This window comes from Somniosus microcephalus, chromosome 9 (genome assembly GCF_052327205.1).
Source record: "Somniosus microcephalus isolate GS21.2 chromosome 9, FLI_Smic_1.0, whole genome shotgun sequence".
Taxonomy (NCBI): Eukaryota; Metazoa; Chordata; class Chondrichthyes; order Squaliformes; family Somniosidae; genus Somniosus; species Somniosus microcephalus.
Window position 1 is genome coordinate 178,504,138 of NC_140995.1, and position 16,429 is coordinate 178,520,566.

Consider the following 16,429-nt stretch of genomic DNA (forward strand, 5'->3'; position numbering starts at 1 on the left):
TTGCTTCCTTTAGTATGAAACTGAGTTATCTGATTGTGGGAGAGCTGGCAAATGAATTTCAACACAAGTGTGAGGTAATTACATTTTGGTAAGAAAAATAAGGAGGTCACATATTACTTGGAAAATAAGAATCAAAATGGGGTAGAGGAACAAGGGGATCTTGGAGTACAAATGCACAAATCACTAAAAGTAGTGACGCACGCCATCAAAAAAAAAAGGAAACCAAGCACTAGGGTTTATTTCTAGAGGGATAGCGTTGAAAAGTAGAGAGTTTATGCTAAACCGGTGTCGAACCTTGGTTAGACCACACTTGGAGTACTGTGTACAGTTCTGTTTGCCATATTGTAAAAAGGATATAGAGGCACTGGAGAGGGTGCAAAAAAGATTTACAAGATGATACCAGAAATGTGAGGTTATACCTATCAGGAAAAGATGAACAGGCTGGGTCTCTTTTTCTCCTGAAAAGAGAAGACTGAGGGGTGACCTAATAGAGGTCTTTAAAATTGTGAAACATTTTGATAGAGTGGACGCAGAGAGAGTGTTTCCTCTTGTGGAGAAGATCAAAACTAGGAGCCATCAATATAAGATCGTCACCAAGAAATCAAATAGAGAATTCAGAAGAAACTTCTTTATCCAGAGAGTGGTGAAAATGTGGAACTCGCTACCACGGAGTAGTTGAGGCGAATAATATAGATGAACTTAAGGGGAGACCATGAGAGAGAGAAGGGATTAGAGGGTTATGCTGATTGTCAGATAAGGAAAGACGGGAGGAAGCTCGAGTAGAACATAAACGCTGGCATGGACTGGTTGGGTCGAATGGCCTGTTTCTGTGCTATATATTCTATATAATACACCACTGTTAAAGCATAATTAGCCAGAATTTAGCAATGATGCATCCACATGTCATCTATAGAGCTTTATAATTTACTGTTGAGAAAAGGGAGGAGGAAATGATAAAAGATGGCATAGGTTACTTGCTCATTTGATTTTTTTTTTCTTCATTTCCAATGATCTATCTTTGGCCTCCCTCCTATTTCTCATCTGCATGTTGCCCCTTGGCGACATCATCCGAAAACACAGCATCAGTTTCCACATGTATGCTGACGACACCCAGCTCTACCTCACCACCTCCTTCTCATCCCCTCCAATGTCTCTAAATTGTCAGACTGCTTGTCCAACATCCAGTTCTGGATGAGCAGAAGTTTTCTCCAATTAAATATTGGGAAGACCAAAGCCTCCGTTCCCTAGCCACTGATTCCATCCCTCTCCCAAACATCTGTCTGAGTCTGAACCACACTGTTCGTAACCTTGGTATCATATTTGAGCCTGAAATGAGCTTCCAACCACATATCCACGGCATAACTAAGACCGCCTATTTCCACCTCCGTAACATTGCCCACCTCCGTAACATTGCCCGTCTCCGCCCTTGCCTCAGCTCATCCGTTGCTGAAACCCTCATCCATGCCTTTGTTACCTCTAGACTTGACTATTCTAACACACTCCTTGCTGGCCTCCCACGTTCTACCATACATAAACTTGAGGTCATCCAAAACTCTGCTGCCCATGTCCTAACTCGCACCAAGTCCCGTTCACCCATCACCCCTGTGCTCGCTGACCTACATTGGCTCCCGGTTAAGCAACGCCTTGATTTCAAAATTCTCATCCTTGTTTTCAAATCCCTCCCTATCTCTGTAATCTCCTCCAGCCCCACAACCCCCCGAGATATCTGCGCTCCTCTAATTCTGCCCTCTTGAGCATCCCTGATTATAATCACTCGACCATTGGTGGCCCTGCCTTCTGTTGCCTAGGCCCTAAGCTCTGGAATTCCCTGCCTAAACCTCTCCACCTCACTACCACTCTTTCCTTCTTTAAGACGCTCCTTGAAACCTACCTCTTTGACCATGTTTTTGGTCACCTGCCCTAATTTCTCCTCATGTGGCTTAGTGTCAGATTTTTTGTCTTGTAATACTCCTGTGAAGTGCTGTGGGACGTTTTACTATGTTAAAGGCACTATCTAAATACAAGTTGTTGTTGTTTGAATCATAAAATAGTACAGCACAGGAGGGGGCCATTCAGCCCATCGAGTCTGTGCAGGCTGTTTCGAAGAGCAATCCAGTTAGTCCCACTCCCCCACTCTTTCCCCATATCCCTTCAATTTTTTCTCCTTCAAGTATTTACCCAATTCCCTTTTGAAGGCTACTATTGAATCTGTATCCACCATCCAATCAGGCAGTGCATTCCAGATCCTAACCACTCGTTGCGTAAAAAAGTTTTTCCTCATGTCGCCTCTGATTCTTTTGCCAATCACCTTAAATCTGTGCCCCCTCATTATAGACCCTTCAGCCATTGGAAACAGTGTCTCTTTATTTATTCTATCTAAATCCTTCATGATTTTAAACACCTCTATCAAATCTCCTCTTGGCCTTCTCTGCTCCAAGGAGAACAACCTCAGCTTCTCTCGTCTATCCAAGTAGCTGTATTCCCTCATCACTGGAACCAATCTAGTAAATCTTTTCTGTGCCCTCTCCAAAACCTTCATGTCCTTCCTAAAGTGTGGTGCCCAGAATTGAACACAATACTCCAGCTGGGGCCGAACTAGTGTTTTATACAGGTTTAGCATAACTTCCTGTTTTTTGTACTCTATGCCTCTATTTATAAAGCCCAGGATCCCATATGCTTTATTAACTGCTTTGTTCACCTGTCTTGCCACCTTCAAACATTTGTGCACAAGCACTCCCAGGTCTCTGTTCTTGCACCCGCTATGTACCATTTAGTGTGTATGGTCTCCCCTCATTCTCCCTACCAAAATGTATCGCCTCACACTTCGCTACATTGAATTTCATCTGCCCATTCCACCAGTCTGTCTGTCTTCTTGAAGCCTATTACTATCTTTCTCACTGTTCACTACACTTCCAAGTTTCATGTCATCTGCAAATTTTGAAATTGTACCCTGTACGTCCAAGTCATCAATCTATATCAAAAACAGCAGTGATCCTGGTATTGAACCTTGGGGAACGCAACTGCTGAAACCTTCCTTAAAATCTTTTGTTCTTTTATAGACTGGTGGAGATGACACTCACACTGGGACTCTGGAACCTCCACAAAGCAGACCCAATACTACATCCCTAAGCCCTCGACAGCGACGTGCTCAGCAGCAGCGACGTGCTCAGCAGCAGCAACAGACAAGACGCCCAACTTCACCATCGTACTCTCAAGTCCGTCGGCCAGCTACTACCAGTCAAATAGGATCCACTGTCCTAATTGTCATCCTCACTTTAGCACTGGCTGCCCTCATTTTCCGAAGGATTTACATGGCGAATGAATACAGACTTGACTATGAATTGTAATGATCAGTTGCTTTGCATAGCCATAGACTGGATTTATTATATATCATATGTATTTTAACATGTCCAATCCTCATATCAATAGCCAAGATTTGCAGGGGCATTGAATGACCTTCCCAAAAGGGAATTAAAAAAGTTACAGTATGCAAGATTTATGCATAATTATTATCCTTGGGGATAATAAACAGTGGCATTTTCCAAAATTTTACACTGCAGGGAAATCCATTCAGGAATACTTTTGATCAAACTCTTGTTAAAATCAATTTATCTTTGGTAGAATTGAGTTGTTTTTGTTGAGACCATGCTGTTCAAAAATGTCTAATTCTGAGGGTGCTGATAATCTGTTTACAGAAAAGTTTCTGTGGACCACTGGAAAGTTCATTGGACTCATAGCCTGAGTGCTAGTGGGGTTATATACAATTTTACCTTATTGAAATGAGTCCTGTTTCTACCTATTAACGAATACCTTAACCCTGTCAGTAGGAGTGTGAACATCCAGTTATCTCATTTGAATTTGAATACCTAGTCAGGATTTTCAGTACTGTCTGTAGCAAATTTAAAATCCAAATGATGAGCTTTCAACACCGCTAAGTCAAGTTGTTATAGGCTGAGATATTATGCTAGTTTCATGGTACTAGATTAGCAGTGTTTCAATAAACATCCGAAACTAAATTTTAAAATATTCAAATCTTCTTTAACAAAGATCTATCCAGAGAGTTGAGATAAAGCCCACAAAAATAAATCCAAAACCGATGGGTATTATTACACATCAAATGTATGATATCCTTACTTTAGTCCTCTGCTGTCTATTAGATAATTTCTGTTACATTTACCTGGCAGGTTATGCAGATCAAATGAATTAAAAAGCTTTTTTTTAATGACACTTGTATAGGATGATCCCATGGAAGGGGTGGGGTGGAAAGGGAATAATTTAGCCCTCAAAAGTGCAAGAAGCAATACTTGCATTCCTTTTTATTTTTTATTTAAAATATCCTTTTGTTTAACGGTAAACATGAAGGACTATTGCAGTAATGACCTGTCATTTTTGTGTGGAGTCAAAGGAACCATATTTGTAACAATAAATAGAGATGTAGGTTTTGGTTGTAATGCTTAGATAAGTTACTTTTAGAAGAACTGTTCCTCCTTAAATCAGACAAAAGAATCAAATATAGCGTTTTCCAGCAAGTGATAGAACGAGAGACGCCTCCTCTCCATTACTCATGGTTATTTATTCTCCTTAACCAAGGTATGAACGCTGTAGCATGTCAGAGTTAGCAATTGTAATTGTGTGTGTGTATATATTACAAAATTGAACTTTCTATTGAAAGTTGCATAATGACTCTTTTTAGTTTTCTTATAGAATGCTACGCAGATTGTTTTTAAATTTTTGATTGTTTAAAGTACGTGAGCAAATATTGTCTGCTTCAGTAAGTGGGCAGAGGGCACTAGTTTTTTGTTTGCTGGATGCCCTTTGAACAATGATTTTTGCCGATGTAAAGTTGGTTTCAAATATGAAGCCACTTTAAAACAAACTATCTCATACAGATGTAAATGTTTAACATTCTATGTAATTTTTTTTCCTGCTATAGAATTGATTTTGTGGAACCCTGAATACTTTGTACAAGCAGTGCCACAGCACTTTACAATTAAGGGAACAATGTGTTCACGCTCCTCACTTTCTAATGCATCATTGTCACTAAATTGCACAAGGTGGATGTTTGGTGAAAAGCCCATTGTTTTTGTTTTGTGAAATACCTGACTGTTCTTGGGTTTGAAAGAAAAATTGACACACCTGCCTGGCATCTTAAAAAGATAGTACTTTCTTGTTGTGCATCCCAGACATATTACTGCAGTTTTGCTGCTGTATCTTTAGAGAATTTTTGTATCGAAGTTCATTCAGCATGGTGTTAGAAACACTGTTCTGCCACAAGCACAACAATTGGAAAGGTCGCTAAAACACAGAGTACTTCCTTTATCTATCTATAAGCCAATGCCAGTTACAACAGTGAAATAAAACATGCTGTTGAATAAATGTAAATCCAGATTATTGTCTTGTTTATACTCGTTTATCTTCAGTTTTCTGTCATTGAACAAATAAATAGCATTTTTCATTATTGATAAAACATCTTAACATTCAAAAATGGCCTGTGCAGTTCAACTGAAGAGACCCTTTCAGCTAGGAGTGTAGAAACTGAAGTTTAATGCAGTTATCAAATATCTTAAATTACATAGATTTAAAATGAAGAGCACATACAAATTTACTTAGCCACTATAAATATTTGTGTACATAATGAGTGTTTTTATGTACTACTAGAAAAGGAAAAATTTGCAGGGCTATGGGGGAGGAGCAGGGGAGTGGAACTCCAAAGAGCCAGCGCAGATACAATGGACTGAAAGGGCTCCTTCTGTGTTGTATGATTCTATACACCGATCATTAATGTCTAATGTTTGCAGGCATAAAGCCTTTGTTTACTTGCTATATTAGGATTCAATTCTATTTATGCATAACTGAGAAAATGCCAGAACTACACAGAAGGCAGTCAGCCTCTTTAAAGAGAACAGTGAAGTTAGCATTTTCCCTCAATCTCTTAACTTGTCTTTTTTTTCAGATGTTGATTGGTCAGTATATATCCAGCATTTTCTGTTTTTTATTTGATTTTCCAGCATTAACTTTTTTTGTGTTCACATGTAGTTTGATCATTAATTAGAGAACTTAGGTAGTTGGGTTTCTCTGCTTTCCATTACCATGCATTTTTCTACAAGTGACTGTTGAAGTCCTAGTTTTACTGTAATAAAATAAATATGTAAAATATTTTTAAATGAACTAATGTTTTAATGTTTGTAATGAGTAACAGACTAGTGGAAGCAGTAGATCCAAAAAATTCAATTCATATACTGTAATTCCATGCAACAGCCCTCTGTCCATTTATGATGGTCTTTCATAGTCCTCTGACGTTTTCTGTCAATGAAACCAACACTCCTCATTCTTTCAAGCTGCTCTGTGATAGTTATCTGCATTCCAAAGTTGATGAATTCTTGATTATCCTCCGTGCTGAGGTCACAAGGGCAAGGGAGCATCACTAAAACAGATCCTAAAGAGGAAATTCAATCTTAAATTTCAATAACTTATTCAGAATCTTGTGTGCCCCCGCACCACTTGACTTCCGGTTGTCACATTTTGTCACTTTTTTTGCCAACATTTTCCCATTACAAATGTGGACATGGAAATTTATGATGCAAATTGTTTTTATTATTCGTTCATGGGATGTGAGCATCGCTGGCATAGCCAGCATTTATTGTCCATCCCTAATTGCCCTCGAGAAGGTGGTGGAGGGAGTGAATGTTTAAGGTGGTGGATGGGGTGCCAATCAAGTGGGCTGCTTTATCCTGGATGGTGTCGAGCGTCTTGAGTGTTGTTGGAGCTGCACTCATCCAGGCAAGTGGAGAATATTCCGTCACACTCCTGACTTGTGTCTTGTGCAAACATTGGGAAGACCAATGCCATTGTCTTTGGCCTGTGCCACATATTCTGTAACCATGCCACCAATTGCTTACCCTCTCCCTGGCCACTGTCTCGGGTTGAGCCAGACTGTTAGCAAGCTGCCGAAACCCCCCTCCGTGCCTTTATCACCTCCAGATTTGACTCTTCCAATGCTCACCTGACCAGCGTTCACCCTCCATAAACTTGAGCTCATCCAAAACTCTGCTACCTGTATCCTAATGCGCAGCAAGTCTTGTTCACACATCACCCCTTTCCATGCTGACATACATTGTCTTCTGTTCTCTCAACACCTCATTATTATATTCAAATTTCTTCATGGCCTGTAACCTTCTCCAAGCCTCTATCCTAAAAACCCTTCACTCGACCAGTGGTGGCTATGCCGTCTAGGTCCTAAGCACTGCACTATAAGCTCTCTGACTCTCCACCACCCTCTCTTTAAGACCCTCGTGAAAACTCACCTCTGACCAACCTTTTAGTCACCCTAATACATTTTTTGACTTAGTGTCGATTTTTTTATTAATTATGATTCCGTGAAGTGGCCCGGGACGTTTTCTGCATTATCAATGAACCCAATCTGGTTCCTGTTAGATCCGTGATTCTGAGAGTATGATGTTTTCAAATAACTTCACGGATGCTGTAACTTAACAATCAACAGGTGTTTACTGGAGTAGGGTAGTCTCAAGACTGGGGGTACAGAGGCATGCTCAAGGCTTGTATACAGGTGTGGTCACTGCCGGTACTACAGTATACAGGAGCTGTAAAAGTTCTCTTAAAGGTACATACACTACAATTCCTCCCCTTTTAGATTAGCAGTACCCATAATATTCAAATAACAATTAATACTTTAACATGCACATTAAACAAAAATAGTCCATTTATAGATTAAGTCTTTGGGGCGGCTTCCTGATCCTTTCTGGATAGCGCCTTTCCTGAGGTTCTTGTTCTTGGTGCGGAGGCGATTCTGGCCCCTTTTCGTCGGTTAGTTCATCAGTTTCCACTGCTATTAAGAACATTGAGTCCATGAATGGACCAACAAAATCAATATGCACCCGTTGCCATGGAGAGGAGGGCCACTCCCATGGGTGTAGAGGGGCATGTGGTGGTGCATTTTGGACCTTCTGGCATCTTGAGCAGCTCTTGGTTAGGTCCTCGATTTGTTGATCGATCCCTGGCCACCACACATAAGCCCTAGCAAGGCTTTTCATTTTCACCCCTCCCAGATGACCTTCAGGAAGCTCGTTTAGCACTCTCTCGCTTGGGTGGCATCACCACTCGGGATCCACACATCACTGTCCCCTGGCATACTGACAGCTGTTCTCTTCTGGATGAGAATGCTGGCAACAGTGAGTCGCCGTGTGTTGGCCATTCCCTCACCGTCAAATCATATACCCGAGACAGTGTTGGATCATTGCGGGTCTCCTTCTCTATATCTGTGTTAGTTACTGGCAATCGTTCAATTATTGACTAATAAAATATCTCGATAGGGTCCACTGCTGGGTGCTTCCTCCATAGTAGGCAGTGGCAAGCGTGATAGCCCATCAGCGTTCCCATGCTGTTTCGTGCCTTTATATTCTATTTCATATTGGTTCGCCCCTAGAAAAAGGGACCATCTTTGTAACCGTTGTGCAGTCATCACCGGAACGCCCTTCTTTGGATTAAAGATGGAGACAAGTGGTTGGTGGTCAGTCAGCAAGGTCAACTTTGCCCATGCAGATAGTGGTTGAATTTTTTACTCCCCATACTAGGCTGAGGGCCTCCCTGTCAATCTGGGCGTAGTTGCGCTCGGCTGAGGTTAGTGACCGAGACGCAAAGGCTACTGGCTTCTCCAACCCGTCTGGGAATTTGTGCGACAGCACCGTAGGGTGATGCATCACATGCCAAATGAATTGGTAGTGCTGGGTTGAAATGGGCCAACACTTCTTTTGATGTGATCAATTCTTTGCACTTCTGGAAAGCTCGTTTACGTTCGTCATTCCACTTCCATGGTACCCCTGTTTGCAGTGGGTGTAATACCGTAGACAAATTTGGCAAGAACTTATGGTAGTAGTTTACCAGCCCGAGGAACGACCTCAGTTGTGACACATTTTCCGGTGCTGGAGCCTTGACTACTGCCTCAATCTTTTCAGGGGACTTATGTAACCCCTCTTCATCGATAACGTGGCCACAATACGAGATCTGCTTCTGGAAAAACTCGCACTTGTGGCGATTAGCTCGCAGCCCATATTCCTTTAATCTAGTGAGCACCTTCTCCAGGTTGGCAAGGTGATCACTGTCATTTTCGCCCGTGACCAGGATGTCGTCCAAATAACACTGGGTCCCTGGAATCCCTTGCAGGACTTGATCCATCGCCCTTTGCCAAATAGCCGGAGCCGATGCTACCCCGAACACCAGCTGGTTGTATTGGTAGAGACCTTCATGAGTGTTGATCGTGAGGTATTGTTTCGAGGCTTCTTCTACCTCCATTTGCAAGTACGCCTGGGCTAGATCAATTTTGGTGAAGCGTTTACCGCCAGATAGCGAGGCGAAAATATCCTCAATTCGTGGAAGCGGATATTGTACCGTGTGAAGGACTGGGTTCACTGTCACCTTAAAATCCCCACTCAGCAAAAGGCCCGGCAGACTGGAAAACTGCTAATGTAACACCCTTATTTAAAAAGGACAGTAGACAGAAGGCTGAAAACTATAGACCGGTTAGCCTAACATCTGTGGTAGGTAAAATTTTGGAGTCCATTATTAAGGAGACAGTAACAGGACATTTGGATAATCATAATTTAATAGGACAAAGTCAGCATGGTTTTATGAAGGGGAAGTCATGTTTGACAAATTTGCTGGAGTTCTTTGAGGAAGTAACATATAGGGTGGATAAAGGGGAACCAGTGGACGTAGTGTATTTAGGCTTCCAAAAGGCATTTGACAAGGTGCCACACAAAAGATTATTGCTTAAGATAAAAAATCACGGGATTGGGGGTAATATTTTGGCATGGATAGAGGATTGGCTATCTAACAGAAGGCAGAGAGTTGGGATAAATGGTTAATTCTCAGACTGGCAATCAGTAACAAGTGGTGTTCCACAGGGGTCAGTGCTGGGTCCCCAACTCTTTACAATCTATATTAACGATTTGGAGGAGGGGACCGAACGATTTGGAGGAGGGGACCGAGTGTAACATATCAAAGTTTGCAGATGATACTAAGATGGGAGGGAAAGTAGTGAGTGAGGAGGACATAAAAAACCTGCAAGGGGACATAGACAGGCTAAGTAAGTGGGCAGAGATTTGGCAGATGGAATACAATACTGGAAAGTGTGAGGTTATGCACTTTGGCAGGAAAAATCGTAGAGCAAGTTATTATCTTAATGGCAAGAAACTGGAAAGTACTGAAGTACAAAGGGATCTGGGGGTCCTGGTGCACGAAACTCAAAAGGTTAGTATGCAGGTGCAGCAAGTGATTAAGAAGGCCAATGGAATGTTGGCTTTCATTGCTAGGGGGATAGAATATAAAAATAGGGAGGTATTGCTTCAGTTGTACAAGGTATTGGTGAGACCGCACCTGGAATACTGCGTACAGTTTTGGTGTCCATACTTAAGAAAGGACATACTTGCTCTCGAGTCAGTACAAAGAAGGTTCACTCGGTTAATCTCTGGGATGAGGGGATGGACATATGAGGAGAGGTTGAGTAGATTGGGACTCTACTCATTGGAGTTCAGAAGAATGAGAGGCGATCTTATTGAAACATATAAGATTGTGAAGGGGTTGGATCGGGTGGATGCGGGGAGGATGTTCCTGATGATGGGTGAAACTAGAACTAGGGGGCATAGTCTTAGAATAAGGGGCTGCTCTTTCAAAACTGAGATGAGGAGGAACTACTTCACTCAGAGGGTGGTAGGTCCATGGAATATGCTGCCCCAAAAAGCTGTAGAAGCTACATCATTACATAAATTTAAAACAGAAATAGACAGTTTCCTAGAAGTAAAGGGAATTAAGGGTTACAGGGAGCGGGCAGGAATTTGGACATGAGTCTAGGTTCGGATCGGTCATGGCCCTGTGGGTAGCGGAGCGGGCCCAGGGGCCGTGTAGCCTGATCCTGCTCCTATTTCTTGTGTCTAATTCTGTTAGATTCAGGAGATGGTTCTGTGATAGTAGATTGGCGGTTAGGATCAGATCAGCCATGATCTTATTGAATGGCGGAGCAGGCTCGAGGGGCCGATTGGCCTACTCCTGCTCCTATTTCTTATGTTCTTATGTGGACCTTCTTTGGTTCCCCAGGCGTATTACTCAACGACCTCTTCATTACAGGAACGATGGGTGTGGCCCACTTGCTCCAGTCTACTTTGGACAGTACTCCTGAACGTTCCAACCCTTCCAGCTCTGCTTCGACAGCTGGTCTGATCGCATAAGGCACTGGTCTGGCCTTAAGAAACTTTGGGCTTGCATTTTCCTCTATTTTAATCATTGCTGTTATGCCTTTTAGTGGTCCGAGTCCCTCCTGGAACACTTCTTTTGCGTCAGTTAGCATTTTTGACAGTCATCCAGGTGTGATGTCGTCATCCTTTTTGGCCTCAACCTTCAGTGCCTGTATGGAATGCCAATCTAATTGTATCTTCCAGATCCATTCACGTCCTAGTAATGGTGGTCTTCCATCTGGCAATACATATAGGTCTATTTTAGGTATTTCCTGGCCTTTGTATATCACTTTCACCCTTATTTTTCCTGTGGGGTAGACTTTTTGCCCCGTGTACGTCCTGAAGACAATCTCTGTAGCTTTCAAGGGTATGTGTGAAAATAGCCGCTTGTAGTCCCTTTGGTTTATGACTGTTAGGGCTGATCCTGTGTCCAATTCCATTTTCACTTGGACTCCGTCTATCTTGAGTATGACCCAGATAGTCTGGTGATCCTCCATTTTGGTTACCTTATGTAGTTTCAGACAACCCAGCTCCTTGCTTCCGGAGTCTGTATCACTTTTCTGTTCGTCTGAACTACTGTCCATCACCTTATGTACCTTTTTGTACTTCTCCTGTGGAGATTTCTTGCTGTTGGTTTTCTTCCCTGACCAGCAGACTCTTGCTATGTGTCCTGCTTTTCCACACTGTCTGCACACTTGGTCCTTGAACCAACAATCCTTCTGGTCGTGTGTTCTGCTGCAGCGATAACACTTCCCTGTTCCATATGACATTTCATTGGTGCCATATTCTTGTGGTCGCCGTTGTATCTCTGCAGCGCCCCTTGCGGCTGCTTCGTGTGATACTGCCATGCTGAAAGCCTTGTCCAGCGTAAGATCCTTTTCTGATAGAAGCCGTTTCTGGGTTCCTTCACTTTGAAGCCCACACACAAACTTGTCCTTTAACGTATCTGCTAGTCCCACTCCAAACTGGCAGTGTTTCGATAGCTTGCGCAGTTCCGTTAAGTACTCAGCATTACTTTCGTTTTTATGCTGGTTCCTTTTGTGGAACTTAAATCTTTCTGCTATCGGCAGCGGTGTGGGGTTTAAGTGGTCCTGTAGGATTTCTACTATGCTTTCAAAATTCTTATTCACGGGCTTCTCTGGGTTTATTAGGTTTCGCAGTAAGCCATAAGTTTTAGCACCCATGGAATTTAACAAAACCAGTGCTTTCCTAGCATCTGGCACTTCATTTGCCCTGCAGTACACCTCAATACGTTCCACATATGTCGCCCAATCTTCGACTTCATTGTCAAACGTAGAGATACTGCCACTCTCCGGCATCCCTGGGTGTGATTTAACTGTCAACAATGGCGTCTCCCGCGCTCTCCCTTCTTCTCCGCTGGCACAAAATGGCGTCTCCCGCGCTTCCCTTTCTTCCCGCGCTCGCCCTTCTCCGCTGCGGCTTCTAAGAATGGCGTCTCCCGCGCTCTTCCTTCTCTGCGGCTCAATGGCGTCTCCCGCGCTCTCCCTTCTTCTCCCCGCGGACACTGTTCAGCCCTTGAGCCCTGGCTGATGCTTTACCCTCTTTATCTCCGTTTTGTTTTTCCTCGACGCCGCTCGGTTTTCAACCCCCGGCTGCGCCCTGTGCGCTTCACCCTCTGTCTTACCCCGTCGACGCTGCTCGGCTTTTTCTCTGCCGTCGGTCGGCTCCAGCCGCCGCTGTCCGGGAAGGGTCTGCGCTGTACCTGTTGTCAGTCTGTTGCTGGATCGTCGTGGCTGGGGAACCAAGCCCGGCTCTCAACAGCCTCCCCTGCAATGTTCACTCTCTGCCGGACGACTGGGCGGTTGCTCGTGGTCGACGCCCGTGCTTCTGGCCTCGACTTTCTTCCACCGCCCTCCCGGAGCGAATCCTTGAAGGGAAATGCAGAGTTGCAGGTAGATTCGAATCGACACTCGTCGCCACTGTTAGATCCGTGATTCTGAGAGTATGATGTTTTCAAATAACTTCACGGATGCTGTAACTTAACAATCAACAGGTGTTTACTGGAGTAGGGTAGTCTCAAGACTGGGGGTACAGAGGCATGCTCAAGGCTTATATACAGGTGTGGTCACTGCCAGTACTACAGTATACAGGAGCTGTAAAAGTAGTTCTCTCTTAAAGGTACATACACTACAGTTCCCAAGCTGACCTCCGATATCAGATGAGGTTGTGTTGTGTATGTTGACAGATCGGAGGACAGGCGATCATTAAGGGAAGGTTGAGCCCTGAAGTGTTTGGTTTTATATCTTTGCCTTTGGTAATGAAAACTAAACTGAGGCTGGAGCTTGTTCAGTCAATGTGTGTAGATATAAAAGTTAATCATTTTCAGCAATATCAGACTTGTTGAGATTTGCTCACATTGCTATCTTTACAGCACTCAATAGTGTTTTAAAAGTGTTTCTTTTGTATTAAATAATCTTTGCAATATCAAGAGATTGGCAAGGGTGCAAAGTTACAATTTTCTACTGTTTGAGCACTTAATGGTCAAATAACTGATTTATCCTAATGGTTGATGAAACCCAATTTAACTGATCAAGCAGTTTACTGTAGCTGACCATGTCCTCGCTAATGATGGGGTAGTTAACCACTAGATTAACCAGCTGCACCAATAAGAAGAATTTTGAATATCTGTCAGAGCCTGAAATTCAATCTTTGAATACAAGTGAGCAATAATTCTTTGATATGATCTGAAAACGTCCCTTAGTTCACTTGTCCTGTATTGCAGTGGTGCGAATATGCACATTTACCTATGAGGGGAAAAAATCTCTTGTTGAGGGTCCAGTGCAGTTCTCCATTAACTGCAATATCCATTTACTTCTCACGTCAAATTTTCTAATCAGAAATTAGAAACAAATGAAAATAAAAACAGCTTCTGGGAAAAAAATTAATAAATCACATCTGTCCTCCGCAACACAGCTGCTTTACTTGTGTCCGATACCCTGAAATATTTATTTATAAACTAAAGTACGAATTCCAAAACGTAGACACAAGTTGGGTTGAATCAAACAATAGTTTGGTACTGAACATGCAAAACGAACTACTCTTCAAGCAGCTGCTTTTAGTTTACTGTTTCTTGGCGTTTCTTTTCCTAAATCTGAAACGAAGACTTTATTTCCCATCCCGGCAAACCATCACATTGTTCACGATTGTCCTGGTCAGCTATTAGAAAATATTATTTTTGATCTCTTGTTTATATAATTTAATGTGATAAACATTTGCTCCTAATCTCGTACCCGATGCGTGCATGCGTAAAGAAACCGGTTTTCTCATTGTACCCCGATTTGCTCTCTAAAGAAGGTGTCGGCACTCGGGATAACTCGCCAGGCTGGGATTGCTGCCTTTATGGATAATGGCCACCTGTCAATCACAAAGCGGCGCTGACACCAAAGTTGCTCCCCCAGCGGTTTGGAGAACGGGGTAGTCGGAAGTGTGACGAGGCCGAGATGAGTCGGAGCACTGACCCACACATTGGAGGAGCGATAGCCGCGGCACCAACCGGAGAATGCTGCTGGAGTAAAAACCGATTCAATGTTTAAACGAGAAGTGATTCGCACCGCAGGGTTTTACAGGACTATTGTTGGAACTGTCTCGATTTTGCAAAGCATGCCTTGTTTTTTTAAAACTATCTTAATACTCTGCTGCCTGACAATAGCTGCTGAAAGCAGGAAGCACAGGAAGAAAAGATGGGCACCTCAGGTAGAACACCTCAAAAAGGGCAGGTAAGGAGTCTTGACATTGCCAGTAACGTCTATGAGACAAAACCCAGGTCATTTAAAGTTGTTAAAGTATAAGGTGTTGTGATTGACAAAAATCAATTCTTTTGTAATTGTAAGAAAAAAAATCTGAATCAGTTCTTCACTGGCAGGTGAGAGGAAAATGAAAGTTAAGAAGGCATTTTTCACTGCATGCAAGCATCAACGCAGCAGGAAGGCTTACTATAGAGCATCCAACATCAGTCTCCTCATCCTTTATCTTGTTCTGTTGGTTTCAATAGCACTGGAATGATCCAAATGCCAAAATTAATTTTCTAGAGATTGGCGGATTTGGGATAGAAAATTTGATATCAACTTTTGAGAATTCTGCTTGAAGCATAATTTTGCAGATGCTGGAAGAATATTAATTGTTAATGAATTATTAATGCTCAATTTTTTACGTGTTTTTCTGGTTCCTTGATTAAGTGACAAGTTAAATCAAAATATTGACAAAAGTTTCTCTCAACACTTTTCCCCAGAGCTAATGCAATTATTATATATATATATATATATATTATAGAAGGTATGTAGTGGGCAAATATGGTTTATGCAATCAATATAATGGGGCTGCTTTGTAGTATGTTGCCTTTGTAATATTTTTCATAGCATAGTATGCAACTGTGGAACACTAAGATGTTATGTATCTATTTAAATGCACCTTAGTTACTTTGTGATTATATGTTTCAAAAGTAGTGATTGACTGGTACTAATGCTGACTGACACCTGACGAGGAGAAGCCAGAGGCACGGTTCACTTCATGACCACTGGAACTTTTACTCTTGTCGGGAAATACCTAATTCCCACATTGTCAGGTTTCTGATATATTTTTGAATATTTGTACTGGTTCCAGATACAGTCTACTCCTGATAATTCAATGTCATTTTCTACCCTAAAGCTTTGAATTATCTAATAAATTCAAATAAGCAACGTGCTAAAAACACAGCAAATGTTTTTAAAAAATGTATAATCAGATTATTTGAGTTAAGCAGCATTGAATTATTTCCAGAGATAGACTTAAAAATAGATTGGACAGAATGGTATTGGTTAATCCCTACTGCAGAGAGCTGTGGTGTTTTGTTCAAATATGTCTTTGAATAAAGATTTTTTTTTACAGGAATTCATTTCATTCCAGTATCACTCTGGCAAAACACTTTCAAACACTCCTGTTACAAAAACGAAAGAGTGCTATTGAATTTTGACATGAAAGGTACAATGTACAGACTATTCATGCACTGCATGTCATCATTTAACGGCTGAAATTCCTAAAACACACCACTCTCTTTAGAAGTTTCTGCTAAGATCTTCTTTGAATTATTGTTTGTGACTGAGATCCCAAGTAATATCACAAACTATTCTTGATCAACAAATTTTGAAATTCGTACCGATTTATTTCAGAAAGATACCATAAAATAG

General features: G+C 42.1%; 2 protein-coding genes across 2 annotated transcripts in view; both read left to right on the forward strand.

Annotated features, from left to right (window-relative positions):
* ube2j1 (ubiquitin-conjugating enzyme E2, J1) overlaps positions 1-6,168 on the forward strand; it is a 54,167-nt gene extending 47,999 nt beyond the window's left edge. The window contains exon 8 of the mRNA XM_085997636.1: positions 3,060-6,168. Within this exon, the coding sequence (XP_085853762.1) occupies positions 3,060-3,347 (288 nt within the window). The 3' untranslated portion in view covers positions 3,348-6,168. The remainder of the gene's footprint in view (positions 1-3,059) is intronic.
* A 5,870-nt stretch (positions 6,169-12,038) lies between these two features.
* Positions 12,039-16,429, forward strand: part of LOC147112873 (gamma-aminobutyric acid receptor subunit rho-2-like) — a 73,588-nt gene continuing 69,197 nt past the window's right edge. The window contains exon 1 of the mRNA XM_085997637.1: positions 12,039-14,983. Coding sequence (XP_085853763.1) covers positions 14,793-14,983 — 191 coding nt within the window. The 5' untranslated portion in view covers positions 12,039-14,792. The remainder of the gene's footprint in view (positions 14,984-16,429) is intronic.